This window comes from Mirounga leonina, unplaced genomic scaffold, assembly GCF_011800145.1.
Source record: "Mirounga leonina isolate KUSES-001 unplaced genomic scaffold, KU_Mleo_1.0 Mir_101664, whole genome shotgun sequence".
Taxonomy (NCBI): domain Eukaryota; kingdom Metazoa; phylum Chordata; class Mammalia; order Carnivora; family Phocidae; genus Mirounga; species Mirounga leonina.
In genome coordinates, this window is record NW_023270175.1 from 3,351,197 (window position 1) to 3,366,837 (window position 15,641).

The 15,641-nt window shown below is 41.9% G+C and overlaps 2 protein-coding genes across 3 annotated transcripts in view; one reads left to right on the forward strand and one right to left on the reverse strand.

The window, feature by feature from the left end:
* Positions 1 to 1,520, forward strand: part of TMEM164 (transmembrane protein 164) — a 179,075-nt gene extending 177,555 nt beyond the window's left edge. Inside the window, exon 8 of one of the 2 annotated variants that reach the window (XM_035007153.1) lies at positions 614 to 1,520. The gene's annotated coding sequence lies outside the window, so the exon portion shown is untranslated. The remainder of the gene's footprint in view (positions 1 to 613) is intronic. The other variant, XM_035007171.1, reaches the window with a different exon arrangement.
* A 983-nt stretch (positions 1,521 to 2,503) lies between these two features.
* Positions 2,504 to 15,641, reverse strand: part of AMMECR1 (AMMECR nuclear protein 1) — a 108,401-nt gene continuing 95,263 nt past the window's right edge. The window contains exons 4-6 of the mRNA XM_035007110.1: positions 6,675 to 6,765; positions 5,156 to 5,252; positions 2,504 to 2,778 (exon numbers count right to left, since the gene is read on the reverse strand). Of these exons, the coding sequence (XP_034863001.1) occupies positions 2,664 to 2,778; positions 5,156 to 5,252; positions 6,675 to 6,765 (303 nt within the window). The 3' untranslated portion in view covers positions 2,504 to 2,663. The remainder of the gene's footprint in view (positions 2,779 to 5,155; positions 5,253 to 6,674; positions 6,766 to 15,641) is intronic.

Consider the following 15,641-nt stretch of genomic DNA (forward strand, 5'->3'; position numbering starts at 1 on the left):
AAAGGGCCTAGCGTTTTTCTGTTTGAAGTATACCATTACAGTCTGCACGACACCCTTTACGCTACAAAGTCTTTTTAGTCAACAGCTATTTAGAGACCAAAAGAAAAAAAAAAAAAAAAAAGCACTGTGCATTCATTTGAAAACAAAAGGAGACAAAACTATCCTTTTCCCCCAAGCCATGGTGGGAAATATTGCTGACCTCGTCCTCTGAAGCCTGCAGGATGGTTATTTCTTCAGTATAACATTATTACACTGGTAAGAAAAAATCTGTAGAACATCTGCATATATCAAGAATTTTTTAAAAATCTGATATGATTTTTAGAGTCCGCATGACCAGTCACGTGACCTGCTCAAGATTGATTAGCACCGTTAAATACATAAACACACATATGTATGTATGTACGTGTGAGTAAATGTATACACACACACATATGTATGTCATAGATCTTTTCTTTGAAAAACAACAACAACAACAACTTCTAACCATGAGCTCACCCAGGACAAGGAGCCTGTTGAACTGATGAGATGATGGATAAGATGGGTCAATATTGGTCTATTTTGTCTCTCTTCAGTTTGCTTGTTTTATTTACTTTTTTTTTTTTTTTTTTTGCAGCAGACAGTATCATTCAGCTTGTGCTCAGTTTCCCTATAAGGGCAAGAAAAGGTTTCCATCAGGTAGCCACCTGGTTTTATGCTGAAAGATGAATCTGCTCCAAAACTGCTCCCAAGGAGAAACGAAAGGACTCAAGATCCCTTGCTACAGCCCAACAGCTAGCTTTCTCTGACTAATCTCTAGGTTCAGTGGAACTGGCTACCAGGATTGCATTTCAGGCTAACAATTGGCTTCTTAGTTAAGGCATCACAACTGAAAATGGTTATTTCAACAACAGGCGCTGTGGATGAAGGAATACCACCAAACCTCTAAGGACTCTGATAAAAAATGAAAGCAGTTTCCTCTGCCACAGTGGCAAGCGGAGGGAATTCAGGCAATCAGCGCACCAACTAGCAAAAGGGTTTTGAATTCGGAACTAGCAGTCTGTCACTTGTCACAGCCGACTCTAGGTATAAGCTCCGCCATTTTGATTTTCAGTGACATCTCAAGAGTTTTAGACTACATATTCTGCACCATACTTATATTCATCACTTGATATACTGGTTTCCTGTTGGAAAAAAATTACACACACACACACACACACACACACTACAGGAAAATGAAGGTAATCTTTCTCCAGAATCATCTGTCATTTTTCCTGGGGATAGACACACGGACCTCCTACTCCTCCTGACGTTGGGAAGTTCTCTTTGTATGCACCGTGGGAAGACCAGCCCTGCAAATGGGCTGGGCTGTAACAACTCTGTCATTTCTAAATGCCGGCTCCATTTTCATAGGTGTAATGTAACATCTTATCAACATAGTAAATGTGTTTCTATCAAAAGTATGTAGTGCAGAAAGACTCCAGTCTTATCCCCATGACAAACATATCTGAAATCATGGCATATATGAACTTTTGTTTCACTAGGTTATCTTTACTATTTCTTTAAATAGTCACTAAAATTGTCTCCGGCCAATCATGACTTATTGAAACCTAAAGCTAACAGGTTTAAATTAATATATAATAGACAAATGTCTCTTTTTTGGTTATTTGCTCAAAATAAACTTTTTCACCTTAAAAAAATACTTAAGAGTAAGGAATTCATCTAATCTGCTGTTTCACATATAGACACAATAAAATTTTATAAGAATATTTCTCTAAATTGCCTTTTTTCCCCCTAACCTCTCTTAATTCCATTTAATTATATTCTTCTCAAAGGCACTAGATTCTCTATCTGCTCTCTTCCTGATATTTGCTGCTCTTCAAAATGATTTCTGTAGCATATCTGAAAGGTAGCTTGTACTTTCTTAAAACAGTGTTGTAGTTTGTTAAGTTGGTTCTATAAAGTGATGAAGCTGTCTCTTCTATGATAACCAGCACAATAGGCATAAATGATTTCCCACTCTCTGTGACAAGCTCTGTCATGGACCTTTGCATGTTCTCTACTAGAACTAAAGTTCATATATTTTAACCATGGGAAAAACACCTAAGGAGTGAAGACCCACATACTAAGCTCTCATAGCAAAATGCGTTTTAGACAAATTCAAGAGTAATATACAAATACCTGAATTTGATACGAATTGCTCCCAAACTCAGCTATCAAAAATTCCCTATCTTACTGAGGAAAAACTAGAGAAAAACCTAAATAAAATCCTTAAAAACTGCACAATTTCTTCCATCCACAGTTGAAAGAAGGAGGGAAGAGAAGACAGAAGGAAGGAAAGAAGACAGGAGGGAAGGCAAGGACAGAAAGACAGGAACCTGATTGAGAGAGCAAAGCAAAATTCTACATAATATGGCAAGGAAAGAAAACCCCAAAAGTTATATATGCTGCAAAAAAAAAAAAAAAAATCAATGATCTAAAATAATAAAACAGAATCTTCTTAACAAATGCCACTTTCCTACCCGTTACCATGATGATCTCAACTGATGATGTCCAAGCTTCATCATGGCAACGGAAACTATCATCATAAAATGGTACAGTAAAAGAGATAGCTAGACCAAGAAGGGGTAGGGTCTCCTGGGAAGAGGTCTGCAGAGAGGCCCAGTGACTGGCTGTGCGGCTCAGTGTCAGGAATAATGGTTGTATGGCGGAAGGGGATGCCCAATGCCATTTTGGAAATGATGATGCTGGCGATGAGCAAGGTATTCAGCATAGCTCAGGGTCATCTTTTCACTACGGTACCTGAAAAAGTCAGGGAAGAGACAAAGTTAACATCAAGAAATAGATGACACGCCAATGTCAGAGCTAGGAGGGACCTTAGAGATAACTTTACAGACCTGGAGAGACAGAGGTCCAGAGAGAAGTCGTGACTGGCCCAGTGCCACACAACAAAGTGGCGAAGCTGAGATCTGAACCCGGGAATCCAAAGTCTAAGTCCAGTGCTCTTTCTGCTCCACTGCTCCTGGTTTCAGTCATTCTAGAAATTTCCATGCCCAGCCCCCTCCACCAGCCCCAGTTTGCTAGCAGGAAGGAACAGAGGAAAGCCAACCTATTGCCACTGTGTATGCATCTCATTCACTTGACTGTTCTTTCTTCCAGGACCTTCCCTCTTTGTCCATTCCCTTCCCTTCATCCACGCATCTACTCAGGCCTTGCCATTTGGTAAGAATAGCAACAACGAAATGCTTTTCCTAGTACTGGTATCCCGAACCCTCTCTTTCCCCATCTCTGGCTCTCCTTTCACCCCCTCACTTCTCAAAAGTGTAACTTGCGTTTTCTACCTTCAGCCCTTCAACTCATGCTGCTCCTCAGCCCCGTGTACCTTGGCTCCTGCCACTCTTCCATGGAAACTGCTCTTTCAGAAGGTCACCCCCGCTTGACCTCTCCATTAGGAGCCCACGCGCCACTCCCTTCCTGAAGCTCTCCTGTGTCGTGGGCTCTACAACTCCACACATCCCTTGTTCTCCCCGCTCCGCCCCCGCCACCACTGTCTCTCAGACTGCTTCTTATCTGACTATTCCTCCTACTCCTGCCTGCTAGGATTTTACTGTGTTTCTGCCTTCAGTTTTTTTGACCCTATACTCTCTCGGCCCCCTCAGGAAGCCTTACCTTTATAGCTTCAGCTACGACCTCTACACAGATGATCCCAAATCACCATCTCTGGCCACGAGTTCTATCTGTGTACACTTCTGGTGACATATGGGACATTTCTATATACAGATACCCCAGGAAGCACTTCAAATCCAGAATCAATGCTGAAACGTGACTCTCCTCCTGCGGTCCCTCCCTTGGCTAAAGGGTGCTTTGGTGCCTTGGTGCTTTTCATCTAGAGGAAAGCCTTGACTTGTTCTTCTTCCCTACTTCTGAATGATGACTAAGTCCTTTTGTTGCTTCCAGTGTTTTCTCGTCTGTTTGCTCCTTTCTTCCCACCCCACTGCCACAGTTCTTATTAAGGCTTCCCATTCACCTCCTTTGGATGGCTGCCCCAGATTCGTAGGTAATAGCAATGTCTCCTAACTCCTTTTCCTGTGTCCCATTCCAGTCTTACACCTCCCCAAATCCATCTGTTTCAAACCCTTCAGCAGCTACTTACTGCCTCTAGAATCAGGTCTACGCTTCCTAGTCGGGAACTCAATACCCTCTATGATATGACCCAACCCACCTTCTGGGCCATGTTTCACTCCCATGACCACCTTCTGTATGCACACTGAAAGACCGGCCAAATCAGACTGTTGAACCTTCCTCAGAACTTGGCTCTATACTTCACCACTCACATGCCTCGACTCACTAAATCAATCCTTTTCCTCCCCCAGCCTCACATATTCTACCCATTCTTCCAGCCCAGTCTCAAACCTCCCTCCTCTCTGAAATGCTATATTATCTAATCCCACCCCTCATGTAAGTCCTCTTTCCCTACTTTATGACTTCAACACCATCCATCACATTCTGCCTTACATGCATCATTATTTTTGTACATGCCCTTCTATTCTCCTAGACTGAACTTGGGGAAAGCAGAGAGGGAGGCATTTTCAAATGTGTAACTCCTCAGAGCTGGGAAAAGTCCATTTTTAGACTATAGGCATTCATTGTGGTTTTATGGAATTGAAACAAATGGAAACAGCAATCCATTTTCCTAAAATGTTGGATATTTTTAAAAAATAAGTATCCCTATCATCCCATGGAAAAATGTATTTGGCATTGGTGAGTCTAGCTCAGTTGTGATTTTCAGTAAGCTTCCATGATAGACTTCTATTGCTGCCAACATCCTAAGGTTAAATTCAAATTTGAAGAGTGCTTATCAGAAGCCGGGGGTTCCGCTAAGCAATGTCCAAAGCTAGCCAAGGGCTAATTCTGGTAACATTCTTCAATAACGTAGTCTACAGGCTTAGAGGACTTGCTCATGTAGAGCCCAAGGAATCACACAGAGCTAAAGGTGGGAAGACTGGTACGTCACACAAGCCGAGTTCCATCATACCCACCCCCAGGATGGCCCTGCCATTCATTTCCATTCGGTTTCAGGAAAGAAAAGCAAGTAAGAGAGACCAAAGAGATCAAAGGGTTATAGACATACGCATCGAAAGGTACTGGTTAGCCTGGCACTAGAAAATGCCTTCTGTACCTGGTCAGTTTTATGGTTTTCCTGAATTCATTAGTTATCGGAGCTTTATATCCTCCTTTCCTCAGTAAGGAGTCTATGGTCTGAATATGGTCCCATCCTGTGGAGAGTAGACCAGATAAAATACCAGTCAAGCACATGTCACAAGCACTTTCGGGCAAATACAAAATGACTTTGTAGAGGTCAGCTATTACTGTCACCAAATACCATCAGCTCCTTTGGTCCTAGAAACAGTCACACAGAAGACCTAAGACTTCCTCCTGTAGAGAAGCAGGTCTGGCCCCTGCATACCTTAAGTGCTAGCTACCTGTGACGGCTGACAACATTGGCTTTTTGATCTCAATCGCATTCAAAGATGAGACGTCTAAGAGGCTGGCAGTGACGGCTCAGGCGGGTCTCGGTATTAAACCACGAACACTGCCCTCTCCTCTAACAATGACATCTTTAAAAGGGAGGGAGAAGCCTAAATGTCATTGTGTCAACTCAGTAGTAGTCAGGACTCCCACACTAACTCATGGCAATTACCGTCCCTGATGGTATCTTCTGGAGTCAGTTAAGTGTATCTGTGTGAAGTATGCAAAGACATTTTTATTGGTTCTGATGTGGGATGGTATGCTTAATATCCGAGGCCCCCTCTCCCTCGTATACACTTTATGAAGCCAACGGGAACTACAGGGTTGAGACATTTTTGAAAACAACCCCAATAAATCTTCCGAGAGCTGTCTTAAAGACTAACTCTCTTGTCGGGGTGGGGGGCGTGTAATGATATGAAATTGTACGGTTATATAGCTCACATTTATATGAACCCAACATGAGAGAAACCCAATTACAGATGCTTTCTGATGAGGGGGAAAAGCTCTGTAAGATAAAGAAAAAATATTCATTTCAACTGACGTGAAAAACTAGAATTTCATAGTGGCTAGAAAGGACAAGGTGTTACAGAGTGAAGAATTCTTTTGTGCTACAGTGGTGTTTCATAAACATTTGTGCTCTATCTGCCAACACAGAAACATGTTTGATTAGGAAGTGCAGACCAAGCAGATCAAACACGAAGACTTCGTGTAGTCTTGGTGCTCCTGATCTTAATGGGAAACCTACAATCCTCACAGTAGCCGAATGAGGCCCCGGCAACCACCTGACGAGGAAACATTTGATATTGACAATGTACCGCGGGGCTGACGGTTAGACAGAAGGCTTGTTTATGCCAAATACAGTACACTGGGATTATGAGAAAAGGGCATTTCGAATTCATAGCAAACCACTGCCTAAAAAGAAAACCCCACTTCTACAAGGCTTTGCTCTGGGGAAAGTTATACTTTTGCGTGTTTTTGCTCTCCAACTTTAGTGCAGAGATTCAACTTCTGTGGGAGTCATTCACCGATCTCATGCAGACATGGCAGTGCCAGGGGCAGAAGAATCGTTTCTTCTCGTTTGAGAACTGCCAGGTCAGAGAAGCGCACTTCAATGTGTGTATTTGTTCAACTTCTTCAGCAGATCATAGGAAATAAAGTACGACAATGACCTTGCTCCTTTGCAACCTCCGGTAGGTAGGTGGCGGTGCGTTTTGATCCTTTTTCATTGATGAATTCTATTCTAATACCATGTACACCGACCTGAAAGAAATGGGCAGTTTTATTAGTACAGTCTTCTTCATAGAGATTGAAAGGAAAAGTTATAATTTAACTTCCAAGACAATGCAGTTCTTCCTTTCCCCTGGTTTCTGGAAGGGCATATCTATATACACAACATTTTTCTCTTTCCAAAGCACTGACTTTGGGTTTGAGGGCCATTATGATGGCCGTGGAGACTGAAAACATCAATGGATGTGCCCCCGACGTGCATTGGGCTATGCTATTCTGTCTGGACCCAGAACACCCATGCTGCTGTGTGTAGAATAAGACTGTCGAGGGCAAGAATTCTGCCCCCACTCCCAAACTGTGGCTCACGACACTAAGGAACTAGAGCAAGGGAGCTGACTTCAAAGAGACAGCAAACACGCATCCTGTTTTCAGATAGAAGCGCCAGTTTGGATTAAGTTCCAAAACTTCCGGGGCTGCCAACTCCCTTCCCAGGCTGTCTAGTCTCTTCAGGACCTTGAATTCTATGTAGACGAGCAAACCCAGATAAGGCTGAAAAAAAGCCAACAACCAGATCCGACATCATCACCCATTCCATGTAGTATTTCTAAAATATATGTCACGGCTTAGGTGGGTCCATGGCAAACCCTCACCGTCTGTCTACATCACTGCCCTCATGCACTGTTGCTAAATGTATGAGTGAGAAAGATGTCAAATCCCTTTGGGGGCAGGGTATTTTTGCACCGTTTCTTATATATGAACACAGAGATCACTATAACTTTATGGGAAGCACACAAACTTCTGGTGATGCCCTAAGAAAGGGAGTTCTCTAAGTGACTGTGGGCAATTTCTTGCTAATGTTTTAAGAAAGTAACATACTGTTTTACTGATTAGCATCTAGTCAGAAGGAATCGGTCTTTTTCCCCCTCGTACCCCACATAGAATCATATACAGAACTGAGGATCACAGGTCTTCTTTGTAAACACTGGTAAGAAAAATGAAATTTCAAAAGCACAACAACTCCATTCCATTCTCCCAAATCTACAGTTGCTTTAGGCCAGTGGTCCCCAAGTGGACTTTAGTACGGTGGCCCAAGGGACCTGGAGGGAGGACGTGAGACCAGGGAAACACTTTCATCCAGGAAAGAGGCTTCCTTTCAGAGCAGGTGAGTCAAGTCTTAGGCCTTGCCTCTTTCCATCTGTAGGCATGCAGAGGTCTAGAAGAGGAACAGGGGTCCATGCAAACTTCTTTTGCTGCTTCTGCCCTTAGCCTGAAATCTTCCACTTTTTCGGGGAAGAAAAAGTCCTCTGGAGAATCCATCTTGTTCTTTCCCCAGGTCTTCTTCACATGTCCATCCATTAGAGCCTGTCAGATCTTCCGAGAAGTCTGTTTTTTCGGAAAGCCTTATCTCTGTGGCTATTTCTTCTACATGATATCAGTATTCTTATGAATCTCCTTCTGCTGAAGATGCAATCAGGGCAGCTGTTTAAAAACTAACACAATAAGGCCTCCCAGACCCTGTGGGAAATGACTGTGGACAGCTGAGAAGAAATATGAGTGCTTAGCTATCGGGCCTTTCCAGGATAAAGGACATCTACTAATCTCCCGAGTGCCTGACACGGTACGGAGACAATGACAAATCTGCAACAGTTTCCATATACCGACTTTCTGATCTGTGACTTTGAAGTTGTTTTTCTTTCCCCTTCAACCATAGCAGTTCCTTCATAATTTGTTTTTAAAAATACACAGCATAAATAATCTGTGCTCCCATCACTCACTGAAGTGAATTTTGCATGTTCGACTCAATTTATCAAAAATCTGTCATGTTCAAATTGGAAAGAATTTTGGTGTTTATGAGGGCGTCTAATCAAAATTGTTGAGACAAGGAATGTTACCCTATTTGTGAGATGAGAGTGTTAGACAAAATCAGGGGTGTTTAACTGGTATGGGGGGACCTGGGGGCTGTGAAGTTTATCAGAATTTCAGGAGGTTTCATGCTTCAGCGGGTATGGTTTGGAAAAAGAACAACTCCCCAGGTGATTTTTATTCTAGGTTAACTAGAAAACCTCTAATAATTGGTCTAGCTCTGACAGACTGTGGCTGTGTATTGAAAAAAAAGTGATTTAGACAAATTGGAGGTAATTTAGACACATTAATCCTTTCTTCATAGGAGTGCATTGTGTTCTTTAACAAAAATATCAGAGATTTTGAAGCCTAGTAATTTAGCAATTAGAAGTGGTTATGACCAGCGGTATGGTATGTGAATAATACCTCAGTAAAGCTTATATATATATGTAAATATAAAGAAGGAGGTTAAGACCAAACTGGAAGGACATGCTGACCAAAATAAAAATTACTCATGAATAAAACTGATTGACTTTTGTATTTTCAGAAGGCCCCACCATCAAATTTAATATGACAAAAAATTATCAAAATTCTCCCATTTAGAATTAGTACATTTACAATTTTTAGTTCTTTTCTGTGTTCCTACGATTCTGAACAATTGAAAAGTACCTGCAAATGGAAATGTAAGTAGGGTGATCTTAAAGTGAGCCCTTTGGGAAAAATAACTTCTTTCATGGATTAAAAAATATACTCCACAGTGACAGAAAGCCAAAACCAGAGTGACGCATTTCTTCAACCAGTGGATTCGGGAGAATGGCAATCATGTTCTGACCAGAATCAAAGCATAATAGCTTTTTGTCACCTGTTGAGCAACAGCATTTTCCTTACTCCCAGAACCACAGACACCACCAAGTAGTCATACTGCGCAATCAAAACAGAAGAGTGGAAAATGGCCTGCTGTGGAGAATGACCGAATCTGGCCAACCTGTGGAAATCATTGGCTTTGCAAAGTAAGTCATCTCCACTGACAGGAGCACCAAAACTAATTCTGTATTGTTTGAGGGAGGAATCGGCCACAGCTGCAGCTTCAAAATGTAACCCTCATGTATAATAATCGAATCCTCTCTGAGACAGAGTGGAGAACCCCTCCGCTGAGCAGCACCCCAAGAGACAAAGGCTCCAGTTGCAATTATCCGCTAGCTAAGAGATCAGCTAACCAGGGAACTGGGATTCCCTGAAGCAAACTTCTGCTAAAACGCCACCACAGTGTCGCAGTAACTTTCCATTTCTAGGGGTGGATAAGGAGGTAGCATATGGGAAGACTATGTCACCCTACTACCTCTCACATACCCCTAACCACCACTGCCCAAAGTATGGCCAGGTAGGCAAAAACGGGAGACTTGCAGATCTAGCCTTATGGGAGTCTGCAGGTCACTGTCAAAATTATTAGAAGGTCTGAAAAAAAAAAATGCTTTCAAGGCCCATCAGCTGTGATAATATCCTTTTAATCAAGACTGTACTTTTGCTAAGCAAAGCTATAAATCAACTCGAATGGTAGTAAATTAAATGTAGGACTTATAGATAAGAGGATATGGAATTAAACAGAGCTGTATCTGTGTGTGCTGAGAGAACAGTAAGACCCGTTCAACAGATTCCTATTTCATGCTAAAAAGAAAGCCATATTTATTCTGAACCATTACATAGCGAGTGATTTTTATTAATGCTATTATACAATCTTTTGTTTTTAACATAGCCCAGAATGATTAAATATCAAGATTAATGTTAGGACCCTAAAATAGATCTTGATTATTCCGGAGTTGATTATTCAGTTTTGGGATTATGCATCCCCAGCCCCACCTTGCCCCATCCTCTTTCCTCTTGTCTATTTCTCTGTTTGCTCACTCCTCTGTCAGAGAGCATGTGGGCACACACAGAAAGAGATACATGCAAATTAATCAATTTTGCTACAAAGTAAAAGGTTTGGTAGGAGAAGAGATTATAAATAATGGCTAAAATGAAGCTTCTAGACTCTGCAGATTTCATTTGTCCTCGTTATCTGGCCCCTTGTTAGAAATGTGGCTTCATTTACAACTATTATCCCCTAATGCAGTGACTCTCAACACAGGAGCATTAAAAAGTGGCCCTCCCACCCCATTATAACACATATCCATATTCTGCTCCTCACAACTGCACACAATTTGATATCCCCTAGTCTGTCTATAAGGCAAGTGTTCGTCCTATAAGCCACTATCAGCACTACAAAAGGGCCTCACTGTTACTTGTGAGCCTGATCAACAAGCCCACAACCTTGGATATGCTCAAACATGAAAAGGAGTCATCTGGCTAAAAGCATCAACGAGCATAAAACGTGCTCTGGCTAAGTCAAATGGGATCCACATTAGCCTTGGACCATTTGGATCCACAATTACCTCCACAGTCCTGACCCTTAAAACTAAATCTGCCCCTGATCACATCCTGGCCAATAAAACCAATTACCTCCCCAGGTTCATCTGTCTTAGCAAATGCCACAGTTAGCCCCAGTCCTCCCCATTAACCAAATGTTGGGTTTCCTTCGTAAAACAGTACGGCCCTAGCTCGCTCCACTGATTTTCAGTGGGTTCACCTTGAAATTTCATATGTGTGTGTGTGTACATGTATATCAGGAAGTCAAGGAATCGAAAGTGGTTTGACATGTCTTTGTTGATATTATTTGGCAAAATATGCTTTGCAATTAACAAAGCAGCCAGTCACTGGTCATTCACATAAGACTGACCTGCCAGGCTCAATATGCCAGTTCCATTGAACTGAATAAAAGGACTCTGTTCCTAATGAGAGGAGCTCAGGATATTTGGCACACCCTCTAACCTTTAGAGGCTGGCATCATAGAAGACACACATGCTCTTTCACAAAACAGCCCATGGTACCACGGACAGAACAAACACTGCACTGGACAGCCCATGGGTCTGACCCAGAGTGTGGAGTTTCTTATATTCTTGGGAGGAAACAGCCATATGTGGTATTTCTCCTAAAAACCCCAAAGCCACAATGCAACACATTCCACTCTTTCCCTCATAGCCCCACAGAACCTTCTGCCCACCCCCCCACTCAGCCTTCTGAAGACACTGACTCTTCCTTCTCCCAGTGAAAACAAATTCGCCATAAAAGAGGAAAATATTCCAAACTTGGGCCTACTCCAAGTTTATCCTCTTGAATAATTCTCATTGGGGCAAGAAAAATTAAGATTTTAGTCATAAAGGCTGATGACAATTCGTACAGATCCTAATGAATCACTTCCCCCAATCGCAATCCTACCAAAAAAAAAAAAAAAAAGTAGACTACATACTGTCCTGATCTGCCCATCAAATCCTCAAAGTTGTGAATTTACATCACCTCAACCCACCCACCAATTTCAGAAGTCTGAAATTTGGAAGGTGCCCATCTGATTAACAGTGCACACTTAACAATTGTTAGCACTTAACACTTCAGAATCTCGCCAAGTAATATATTTAAAAAATAGCACTGTCGCAAATCACTTTTTGGGCTCAGTAATTTTTACTTCTGTCAACCTCACCAACCACAAACATGTATAATTTTTTCCCGTTTAGAAAAATAGTACATGCATATTACTGCAAACAAAACAAAACAAAACAAAAAAACCCAACATCTCCTTAGAAAGTATAAAGGGGAAAATCATGATGGCCTGCCATCCTAGGACCACCTAGAAACAACTCTTGCCTTAGTACCTTGAAAGATCATCTCCTGAGCCAACTAGGATAACACCAAGGACTATCTTGTTGGGTTGTTTTTAGTCTGTTATCTGACCGGTGTCTATAGCTATCCTTGCTTGCAAATCTCCTTTGAGTGAGATGCTTCCAGAAACGGAAGGAAGACTAGAAAAATAAGTCAAAAAGGATAACCGAGTGCGAAGCCACCCCGTGGGCACAAGTCACCTTTTAACATATTCTACTCTGAAAACGCTGCTTCGTTGTCCATGTCGGAAGCTATTTTTTCTATTGTTATTTTGGGGAAATGACTGCAAAGGCCTCCTTGACCAAAATGCATATGTACTGCTCTTCTCTCATATCCCTGCAAATGAGTCACCTTTAGCTTTAGAAATTAGTTCAGTCTCCATGGACCAATGCTTGGCTTTTGCAGGGCTTACCAAAGGGCCAATTAGTGCCAATTTTGATTCATGTAGGAGACTCAGACATCTTGTCTATCAGGAACACAAGCCTGCCAATTTATTTCACAAAGGCCACCAAACAACAATCTGATAACATTTACTTTAACTGATAGCAGACACACAGCTCTACAGTACCTGAACTAGCCAATAATCACCCCCGTGAACTTTTAAAGAACTAGTTAAGATTTTAAATAAAGCATGGCTAATGACGAGGTGCTTTGAAAAGCTATGAAGCCAAACATGTTTATGTATCATGTGCAAGGAAAGAGACTGATCTTAGCTGAGGTTTTGCGGAGAACAAGTGACAGCTCAGTGTGCAATTAAGGAAAAAAAACCGCAATTCTCTGTAATGATTAATTATAACGAGCATTCCTTAAAAACTGAACATCCCGAAGCTTTCCAAGAAAGTTCAGGCAACACAGGTGACCTTTAAATAAAAAGCCTACTTTTCATCAAAAGTTAGAAAAATGCATTCCTACCATTTTTTTTAAGGGGATGAGGAAGGGAGTGAATTTACACACAAAGAAACTCAAGTTAGGAAATGTTCTTAAAACCTAGGCACGGGAATCAGTTTGCTTTTCAAAGGCTGGGGGAGAGAAACACCTCTTGGCCAACATATTCAAGGTGAAATAATGTTGTTTGTCTGATAAGAAACAGAAGAATCTTATATGGGTCAAACTGTACATGGAGTATCTGGCTCAATGTAGTTTTACTCTGTCTACAAAACAGATTTGTTCCTAAAAGGTTACATATGTGCTGCATTTATGTAAATGGATTAATTTTGAAGTCACCAGGAAGGCAGTAAAGAAACCCTAGAGTGAGTCCATCTGCAAAGCAAACTATCTTTGTCAAGTGAACAGTCACTCCCTAATTGCTTAATTTAGATTTATACATATAACGTTGACTTAAACCAGGGGATGATGCAGTAATAAAACAAGGCATTTGCTGTTTAGAATATTTTGTCTTCCTGAAGAGAATTCTTTGGTGGAAAGGGATTCTGGAATGCCCAATTTCAAAAATTGGACTGGTTTTCACCTTGGTTGCCACCTCGCCATTTTAAAAGTTAAGGACCTCTTATGACTACTCTGTGGCTAGTGGTGATTCGTTCTCTGGAAGTAAAATGAAACAGAAGCCATTTTAAAAAGGGGGAGTCACAGCATCACACTGTGTCAGCCTCCAGAGAGACCATGGGTATTATTTAGTCCAACTTCTCCAGCGTCCTGGTGAGGAAACAGAGATCCAGGAAAGAGCAGACTATAATACAACTACTAGGGAAAGGGCTGGAAGGGTCTGTAGATTTGGGGGATGAAGCAGGGAAATGCCCTTCCGCACCACCAAACAACATGCTGAGAGAAAAGCAGGAAGCAACTGGAGGAGGCTGGAGGACGGACTGTGCAAGCCCATTTCACCAACAGTACCAATAGCTAATGCAAATTTCCATGCGTTAAATCACCTTCTAGAAGTTACTTCACTTTGTTCGGCTTGCTTCCTCACTGGGCTTCTAATACACTGAAGTGTTGATTCACAGCAAATTCTTACTAGATGGTCAGGAAGCTTGAAGTACTCCTTTCCCCAGTGTTCCACAGCACTTGAAAAAACGTTTCTAAGTAGAGCATCAGGACAAAGACTAAATTATTGTAACGATAGTGACATCTTATACAAAAATCTCAAGGTCCTTGAGAAAATACCGTGAAAAGCATTTTCCTAGATATATAAAGCCTCCTCGCCCACCCGTATATGTATTTTTTCAAAGGTCGGAATCTTTTTTTTTTTTTTTTTTTTTTTTAGATTTTTTTTATTTGAGAGAGAGAGAGTGAGAGCGAGAGAGAGAGCAAGAGAGAGCGCACAAGTGGTGGGGAGTGGCAGAGGCAGAGGGAGCAGCAGACTCCTGGGGGAGCCCGATGTGGGGCCCGATCCCAGGACCCCAGGATCATGACCTGAGCCGAAGGCAGATGCTTAACCGACTAAACCACCCAGGCACCCCAAAGGTGGGACTCTTAAGTTAGAAGAGAAGCAAAGCATCGTATATATCATAGGGAAAAATCATGAAGGGGGGGTGGACTGAACATATACAATGAGAAGTCATTTCACTGGGTGAGTCATGCTAAACATCTGTGTCTGAATGGAAACTCTGTTTTCAGTGGTACATTGAGAGGAGCTAGAAAAATGTAAACCTTGAAGGGGTGAGAAGGAGATCATGACCTTCTAAAATATATGAGAGATAATGACGGTAGCCAATTTACTCATCTCATCTGTTTACGCTTGTGAAGGTTGTTACAAAAGCGCACTATTATTAACTGCAACCAAACACATCAGAAATGGAGCTGTGCTGACTCAAGAGGTGTGCTTTTAAAGTGAAGTGCAGCACCCTGAGTACCGAGAGTCTAACAAGCTCACGGACAATGACAGATGCTTGGATACTTGAGGGACAGAGCGAGACTAGGGGCTTGGGGTCTAGCTCTATAGTCCAGGGATAGGTTTTTGACATCATACAAGAATCATGCTGGCCAGCCCCACCCAGCATGGGTTGATTTCATGTAAGTGTTGGGTGCTAAAAAGGAACAGTCCGTCTTAAGGCCACGATGCGTTCCCCAAGTGACAGCTGTATACACAGTTGAGATAGCAGTGATCCAGGGAGCTAGATAGAACTAAAAGTGCCTTGTGGTTCATGAAAATGTTACTGACCTATTGGAACGTGATCTAATGGTCTACTTTAGAATACAGGAAATATTTCTTCCTCATGCCTCCAAAATGATCTGGTCTCTAAAGCACAGAAATAAGAGATGCCTGACGACAATTTAGAAAATACTTTGTCTTCCAGTCAGCAGACTGCTACATGAACTCCCCTTGCAAGATCACTGGTTGTATACTGGCTATATACAAG